Source organism: Nicotiana tomentosiformis, chromosome 9 (assembly GCF_000390325.3).
Source record: "Nicotiana tomentosiformis chromosome 9, ASM39032v3, whole genome shotgun sequence".
Lineage (NCBI taxonomy): Eukaryota > Viridiplantae > Streptophyta > Magnoliopsida > Solanales > Solanaceae > Nicotiana > Nicotiana tomentosiformis.
The window spans coordinates 27,677,506-27,686,259 of record NC_090820.1 but is presented as its reverse complement, the minus strand read 5'-3'; the positions used below and the strand labels follow the sequence as shown (position 1 = coordinate 27,686,259).

The window sequence follows — 8,754 nt, the reverse complement described above, 5'->3', positions numbered from 1 at the left end:
TGGCTTGTTGTAACTTTCACATTTTTCGGTAAAATCACAAGTCCAATGCTATTAAAAATCAAATAAAAGCATATATAAATTCTGTTAAATTAATTATAGAAAAATATTTATAATAAAAATTAATAATAGAAATAAAATACTATGCTGACTTGGCATGTTTCTAGACGTTGGTGGCTGGCGGCTTTTTTTCTTTGGCTGCTTTGACTGCAACCTCTCCAAATTATAAGCTCCTATTCTAATAATTCACACGTTAATTACCCCCGAAGTTTCTTTCAAGTCTTTTTCTCATTTGGTCACATATGACTCCTTATGAACAGTGATTATAGAAGTTTCCTATACAAGTACTGTATACGTCAAATAATTCAAATTAAATTTCGTCAAAATGTTAGGTCAATAATTCCAAAGACCAAAGTACTATGCATGTATACGACAAATCAAAAAAATCAATGCTATAGCCGCCTCTCCCTTTTCTTTGTTGCTATATAAGTCCTTTGCCTTAGACAACTACTCTTAACTTCTCCTTCTATTCTTTTGTTCTTCTAACTAATTACATTACTTTTCCATTTTCAGTTCATTTGATAAAATTTGAAAATATTTTGAAAGTCGAACTACTTAATTAGTGCTCAAGATGGAGCCAGCAGATTTAAGTAATTTGCGAGGCCTAAGTTTACGAGCAAGTATAAGGGGAAGTATGAGAGGAAGTATAAGGGAAAATAGCAATTCAATATGGAGAAATAATGGTGCTGAGGTATTTTCGCGTTCGGCAAGGGATGAAGATGATGAAGAAGCACTTAAATGGGCTGCACTTGAAAAATTACCAACTTATGATAGATTAAGAAAAGGTATATTATTTGGATCACAAGGTGCTGCTGCTGAAGTTGATGTGGATGATCTTGGTGTTTTAGAAAGGAAGAATTTGCTTGAGAGGCTTGTTAAAGTTGCTGATGAAGATAATGAGAAGTTCTTGTTGAAACTCAAGAATAGAATTGACAGGCAAGTGAAATTACTATTACTTTTTAAAACTTCACTTTGAGTTTAATTTCTATACACTAATCGTGCTAAAAAAAATTTAATACTACCAGGTTAGCTAAAAATTAGTTACAAATACGGTCAAATCTTTCCATAACAGCTCCGTTTGTTCCGATATTTTTTGGCTGCTATAGTAAAGTGCTCATATACATGACATATATTATAACATAACATCAAAATTCGATTCCGAGAAAAACTTTGTTTTTGTAGTAAATGACTGTTATATATAAATGTTTGTTATATAGAGGTCTCTAGTATTAGTAAAATATTGCTAGTTATTTATTATAACATGTCATGTTATAATACACTAGTAGGGAAAAAGTTATTTACACTATCATATAAGAAAATTTTTTGCTTCTATAATTGAGTTGGGTTTCCTTGATTATTTAATTTGGTGCTAAGTTCTGACGTTTTTTTCTTTTTGTTTTTTTTTTTGGAAAAACAGAGTTGGGATTGATTTTCCATCAATAGAAGTGAGATTTGAGCATCTAAATATCGACGCAGATGCATATGTAGGAAGCAGAGCTTTGCCTACATTTACCAACTTCATTTCTAACTTCGTTGAGGTAAGAATCTCACAACTATTAGATTTATATTGGTTTTGAATGTATGCATAAAAATGTATATGTATATCTATATGTATGTATCACCTATAGAAGAACTAATGCTTTAGCATTTGCCACAACAACAACAACCCAGTATAATCTCACTAGTGGGGTCTGGGAAGGGTAGTGTGTACGCAGATGTTACCCTGCCCTGGGGTAGAGAGGCTATTTCCGATAGATCTTCGGCTCCCTCCCTCTGACTCGAAGTTATAACCTCTTGGAGGGTGCTTACCACAACATTTGCCACAAATGAAAAAGATATAATACTAGTAATAAGTATGACTTAGAAAAAATTTCTACAAATTACAATGTTCTCAAACTAACTTTTTTCTCTTCTGTTGTTGGTTTTAAAGGGCCTATTGGATTCAATTCACATACTTCCATCGAGAAAACGTCAAGTTACAATTCTGAAGGATGTTAGTGGCATAGTTAAGCCCTGTAGAATGACTCTTCTTTTGGGACCTCCTGGTTCTGGAAAGACTACTTTGTTACTTGCTTTGGCTGGTAAACTTGACTCTGCTCTAAAGGTAAGATCACTACAAATTCCAAAATAATAAAAACAACTTACAAAAAACAGTGTTTTTTTCCCTTCAAAATAAGACCTAACTTTTTTTTTTTTTAAAATGTGATTGGAAATCAGGTTACTGGAAAGGTGACATATAATGGACATGAATTACATGAGTTTGTACCACAAAGAACAGCAGCTTATATTAGCCAACATGATTTGCATATTGGAGAAATGACTGTTAGAGAAACTTTGGAGTTCTCTGCAAGATGCCAAGGCATTGGCTCTCGTTATGGTTAGTTCTATTTAATTATTATTAACTTCGCTTTCAGTATCAGTTTAACTTCCTATACACTGACGGTGTAAAAGAATTTCTATACTGTCCATAATAAATAGAACTAGTTACCTGAAAAATAAAACATGCAGAGTTATATAGCATGTTAAATTATATTAAGAGTGTAAAAACTCTTTGCGCTGTTAGTGTATATAAGTTGAATCCTTTCAATATGTATAGTGAAATTAAATGAATCATGATTTTTGAATTGTTTTCCAGAAATGTTGGCTGAACTATCAAGAAGAGAGAAAGCAGCTAATATCAAACCAGATGCTGATATTGACATGTTCATGAAGGTAAGAAAGAAACTGAATCCTCTTAACTGGTGATATGTTAAATTATAATAATAAAAAAAATTCTTTGAGATATTTCATGTAGCACAATTTTCCTTTTTCTTAAGAAACAGAGTGAATAATTAATATTCTTATTGTTGAATGGAAATGTAGGCTGCATCAACAGAAGGACAAGAAGCCAAAGTGGTGACAGATTATATTCTTAAGGTAATATTCATTTTCCAATCATTGTTATTACATTAGTGTTATCGAAAGGTTAGAGAATTTTGATAAATAATTAGTTAATTCATTTGTTTGTTTGTAAATTCAATTGTGCAGATTCTGGGACTGGATATTTGTGCAGATACTATGGTGGGAGATCAAATGATAAGGGGTATTTCAGGAGGACAGAAGAAGCGTGTGACGACTGGTGAAATGATTGTTGGACCAGCTAAAGCACTTTTCATGGATGAAATATCAACTGGATTGGACAGTTCCACTACTTACTCCATTGTGAATTCCTTAAAGCAATCTGTTCGAATCATGAAGGGAACAGCTCTGATTTCTCTCTTGCAACCTGCCCCCGAGACCTACAACCTGTTCGATGATATTATTCTGTTATCCGATGGGTATATTGTTTATCAGGGTCCGCGAGAGGACGTGCTCAGCTTCTTTGAATCCATGGGATTTAAATGCCCTGAGAGAAAAGGCGCCGCTGACTTCTTACAAGAAGTATGTCATATGATACTGTATATTATCAGTTTCAGCACTTCTCTCCAAATACATTACTACTGATTTATAAAATCTGTTTCGATTAGAAGCATTAATGCATTTTTGGTTCTAATGACGGAAACTTTTGGATTTTTGGCAGGTGACATCTAAGAAGGATCAACAACAATATTGGATAAGGAGGGATGAGCCGTACCGGTTCATCACATCAAAAGAATTTGCTGAAGCTTATCAGTCTTTCCATGTTGGAAGAAAAGTAAGCGATGAGCTCACAACCGCATTTGACAAGAGTAAAAGCCACCCTGCTGCTTTGACTACTCAAAAATTTGGTATAGGGAAGAAACAACTTTTGAAGGTTTGCACTGAAAGAGAACTACTGCTAATGCAAAGAAACTCATTTGTTTACCTCTTCAAGTTCTTTCAGGTGACTACTTAGCTTGGTCTTTTTGATATATTGATTTATGTCATTGTTTTGTCATGTACATGTGCAATTTATTAATCCTCTCTTTGTTTTATGATCAGCTCCTGGTAATTGCACTTATGACAATGACCATATTTTTCCGAACTAAGATGCCTCGGGATACTGCAGAAGATGGAAATATATTTTCTGGTGCTCTCTTTTTTGTGGTTATTATGATTATGTTTAATGGTTTATCTGAGCTCCCTATGACACTTTACAAGCTTCCGGTCTTCTACAAGCAAAGAGACTTTCTCTTCTATCCTTCGTGGGCTTACGCAATTCCCTCATGGATCCTCAAAATCCCTGTAACTTTTGCTGAAGTTGGGATGTGGGTGTTCCTCACGTATTATGTCATCGGATTTGATCCCAATGTTGGAAGGTAAGGAAAGAAAGACTATGGTATATAGTCATTGGTTTAATGTCACAAATATGCTGATTATTGATCGACTATCTTGTATGCAGATTTTTCAAACAATTCTTGCTACTCTTACTAGTAAACCAGATGGCATCAGCGTTGTTCAGATTTATTGCAGCAGTAGGAAGGACCATGGGAGTTGCTAGCACATTTGGAGCATTTGCTCTTCTTTTACAGTTTGCATTGGGCGGTTTTATTCTAGCACGAAGTAAGTTTGTGATTTAGATGTTTGAAATATATAGCTCTTGTCTTGTACAATGACTAATGTCTACTTTCTCTTTTCTCCAAAATGGTGTAGATGATGTGAAGGATTGGTGGATTTGGGGATACTGGACGTCACCATTGATGTATTCTGTGAATGCAATTCTTGTGAATGAATTTGATGGGAAAAAGTGGAAACATGTAACTTTCAATACCTCTACTCCTTGCAAGTAATTAAAATTCTTCAAGTATAAATAAATGCTGAATCCACTCTCTTGTAAAACAGATTGTAGCCGGTGGAACTGAGCCGCTTGGAGCTGCAGTGGTAAGAGCTCGAGGGTTCTTCCCCGATGCATATTGGTACTGGATAGGTGTAGGGGCACTTGCTGGATTCACAGTTATATTTAACATCGCCTACAGTGTTGCTCTCGCTTATCTTAATCGTGAGTATCCTCGAGTTTCTTCTTCAATATATCCTTAAATAAAAAGATGACATGTACTGACATAGAGTGAGTATCTGCAGCATTTGATAAGCCACAAGCTACGATTTCAGACGAGAGTGAGAACAACGAAAATACTGAATCATCACCCCAGATAACTAGCACACAAGAAGGAGATTCTGTCAGTGAGAATAAGAAGGGAATGGTTCTTCCATTTGATCCCCATTCCATCACTTTCGATGAAGTTGTATACTCCGTTGATATGCCTCCGGTAAGTAACGAAAAATTGTTAGTCATCAAAAACTATTGCTTCAATTTTCCTCAAATCAAAATGTGACTAAATATTTTGATGACTTGCAGGAAATGAGAGAGTCAGGTACCAGTGACAATAGATTGGTACTTTTGAAGAGTGTGAGTGGCGCTTTCAGGCCGGGTGTTCTCACAGCTTTAATGGGTGTTAGTGGGGCTGGTAAAACAACATTAATGGATGTCTTGGCTGGAAGGAAAACCGGAGGTTACATTGACGGGAGCATAAAGATTTCTGGATATCCCAAGAAGCAAGAAACATTTGCGCGTATTTCCGGATACTGTGAACAGAATGACATCCATTCACCGTATGTTACAGTTTTTGAGTCATTGGTTTACTCAGCTTGGCTGCGTTTACCTCAAGACGTCGATGAAAAAAAACGGATGGTAAGTTCCCCTTACATTACTTCATTTACTTCTATAATGAGAATTTATCCTATAAATAAAGTGGCAGTTGACAGATTTTTCTATTGGCAGATGTTTGTTGAGCAAGTTATGGATCTTGTGGAGCTTACACCATTAAGATCAGCCTTAGTCGGGTTGCCAGGAGTCAACGGTCTGTCAACTGAGCAACGTAAAAGGTTGACGATTGCAGTTGAACTAGTGGCAAACCCCTCTATCATTTTTATGGACGAACCAACTTCAGGGTTAGATGCAAGAGCTGCTGCCATTGTGATGAGAGCTGTTAGGAACACTGTCGATACAGGAAGAACCGTTGTTTGTACCATTCATCAGCCTAGCATTGACATTTTTGAGGCTTTCGACGAGGTAAATTGAACACCTTTTGCATCTATTTCTAGTTTGTCTTATGCCTTCCCTTTAGATATCAGATAGTAATATGAAAAATACATCTTTACAGTTATTTCTAATGAAACGAGGAGGACAAGAGATATACGTTGGTCCATTAGGCCGCCAATCATGCCATTTGATAAAATATTTTGAGGTAAGTTCTCTTTATAGAAAATAAGTTCCTCTTACTGAGTTTATATGATCAAGCACTGAGTTTAGTTTTTGTTACAATTTCAGTCAATACCTGGAGTAAGTAAAATAGTGGAGGGTTACAATCCAGCAACTTGGATGTTAGAAGTCACAGCCACATCTCAAGAAATGGCATTAGGAGTTGATTTTACTGAATTGTACAAAAAGTCAGACCTCTACAGGAGGAACAAAGCCTTAATTGATGAACTAAGTGTGCCGCGGCCTGGTACAAGTGACCTGCATTTTGATTCTGAATTCTCACAGCCATTTTGGACCCAATGTATGGCTTGCCTCTGGAAACAACACTGGTCATATTGGCGTAATCCGGCTTACACTGCAGTCAGATTTATCTTCACAACCTTTATAGCACTCATATTCGGGACAATGTTCTGGGATATTGGTACCAAAGTGTAAGTACAATAACACACACAAAAAAAAAGGAATAAGAAGACAAACTGGCAACTCTAAAGTCTTAATGCTAACATTTCCTCTTTGTTTTTTTGTTATTACAGGAGTAGGAACCAAGATCTAATTAATGCTATGGGATCTATGTATGCTGCTGTTCTCTTCCTTGGTGTACAAAATTCATCATCAGTTCAGCCCGTTGTATCCGTTGAGCGTACTGTATTTTACAGAGAAAAAGCTGCTGGAATGTACTCTGCCATACCATATGCCTTTGCACAAGTGAGCAGATAGTTGAATTTTATAATAACATTACAAGTTTTAAGGCTTAAATAGTTCACATTGTTTATAAATACTTCTTAATTTTCTTGCAGGTTCTCATTGAAATACCTTATGTATTTGTACAAGCTACTGTCTATGGTCTCATTGTCTATTCTATGATTGGATTTGAATGGACTGTTGCAAAATTCTTTTGGTACTTCTTCTTCATGTTCTTCACCTTCTTGTACTTCACCTTCTTTGGTATGATGACCGTGGCTGTGACCCCGAATCAAAACGTTGCTTCAATTGTCGCTGGATTCTTCTATACAGTATGGAATCTCTTCTCAGGTTTCATCGTTCCACGACCTGTAAGTTCTTAAATCTAGTTTCAACTTTTCTTCTACTAGTACATAAACACAAATTGAGAGTAGTTTCATGTATGATCTATCACATTCAGAGGCGTAACTAGGAATTCTGCCAAGTGTGTTCAAACTTTAAACAAGTCAATAAATTATTTTTGTCGACAAATGGTCCGCCAAGGGTGTTCAAACTTTAAACTAGTCAATAAATATTTTTGTTGACAAATGGTATAAACTATTTGAAAAAGAGTCAAACGGTGATCTCCGTTTAGTTTTGGCAAATAAAATGGGCAGATAACTTTGAACCCGTGAAAAACTGAACCCGTGAAAAACACATCCCTTTGAATACTCTAGACCGCTGAACTACCTCGCTCAACTATATTAAGGATGTTCAAAATATAATATATTAACCATATAAAATAGTAATTGACTTATATATGCAGTATAATTTTCCTTGACATAGTATGTTTGCTTGACCACCCTTGGCATAGTGTGTCTACACCACTGATCACATTTATAACATGGTCATGTAAATACTAGCAACATCAACAATTTACCTTACATAATAACCACATGGCAACGCCAAAAAGCAAAAAAACTGATTTTCCAATCCAGCCTAATACAAGATATCTTTTACTGTTACAAAGCTTGATAAAAATTTGACATTGTCTTTTTCTTTTTGGCTAAAAACAGCGTATTCCGATATGGTGGAGATGGTACTACTGGGCTTGCCCTATTGCATGGACTTTGTATGGTTTGGTTGCATCTCAATTTGGAGACCTCCAAGATCCACTTACTGATCAGAATCAAACTGTGGAACAATTCCTGAGAAGTAACTTTGGATTTAAGCATGATTTTCTTGGAGTTGTTGCAGCTGTGATCGTTGCGTTTGCTGTTGTTTTCGCCTTCACATTTGCTTTGGGTATTAAGGCATTCAACTTCCAGAGAAGATAAAAAGAGTGTCTATTTGTGTTTAATTTGCTGTTGTTATTCTTGAATAAGCTTTATATACATTACTTTCTAGATTACTGAATACAGTATGTTTTATATATGTTTTATTAATCTTTCTGAATTCCCAGTTTTGTATAACATGTGGTAATTGTTATTCATAATTTTTTATGGAGATATATATACAATTTTATTTAATGGTTGTCTTCATTCTCTAATTAATACCCTCCGTTATCCCTGCATTATGTTTGTTTTCATTTCTGATCATTTGACAGAAGGGTGATTGAGAGCATTTCTTTTCTCATGTGTGCTTTTCTTCACTCAAAAATTTCTAATATAATATTTCAAGATATATTGTATTAGAATAATGCTCAATAAAACAAATTAAACTTCTTATAAACAGGCATCTTACACTGCTTTTGGCACTACTTACATTCTTAGATTTCAACAAAACAAATCAACTTTAGGGTGGTCTATTCATTGTTTTCTCTGTCATGTAGTTATCATTTC

General features: G+C 35.3%; 1 protein-coding gene across 1 annotated transcript; it reads left to right on the top strand.

Moving 5' to 3' along the window:
- Nucleotides 1-513: 513 nt before the first annotated feature.
- Nucleotides 514-8,442, top strand: LOC104111583 (pleiotropic drug resistance protein 1). The gene is made up of 20 exons (XM_009621316.4): nt 514-993; nt 1,475-1,595; nt 1,988-2,161; nt 2,275-2,434; nt 2,693-2,769; nt 2,920-2,973; nt 3,085-3,477; nt 3,617-3,898; nt 3,997-4,313; nt 4,397-4,557; nt 4,648-4,751; nt 4,837-4,993; nt 5,074-5,261; nt 5,351-5,683; nt 5,774-6,064; nt 6,156-6,239; nt 6,323-6,684; nt 6,787-6,958; nt 7,051-7,305; nt 7,990-8,442. Exons 1-20 carry the CDS (start codon nt 629-631, stop codon nt 8,248-8,250), a joined length of 4,311 nt encoding a protein of 1,436 aa, XP_009619611.1. The 5' UTR covers nt 514-628; the 3' UTR covers nt 8,251-8,442.
- The last annotated feature ends 312 nt before the right edge of the window (nt 8,443-8,754 follow it).

What these genes read in the sequence shown, in the direction of transcription:
- LOC104111583 (XM_009621316.4), top strand. Translation starts at nt 629, where the DNA reads ATGGAGCCAGCAGATTTAAGTAATTTGCGAGGCCTAAGTTTACGAGCA. An exon ending in TTTGATCCCAATGTTGGAAG is followed by an intron (nt 4,314 to 4,396) that starts GTAAGGAAAGAA and finishes TCTTGTATGCAG; the next exon opens with ATTTTTCAAACAATTCTTGC. An exon ending in TCGATGAAAAAAAACGGATG is followed by an intron (nt 5,684 to 5,773) that starts GTAAGTTCCCCT and finishes TTCTATTGGCAG; the next exon opens with ATGTTTGTTGAGCAAGTTAT.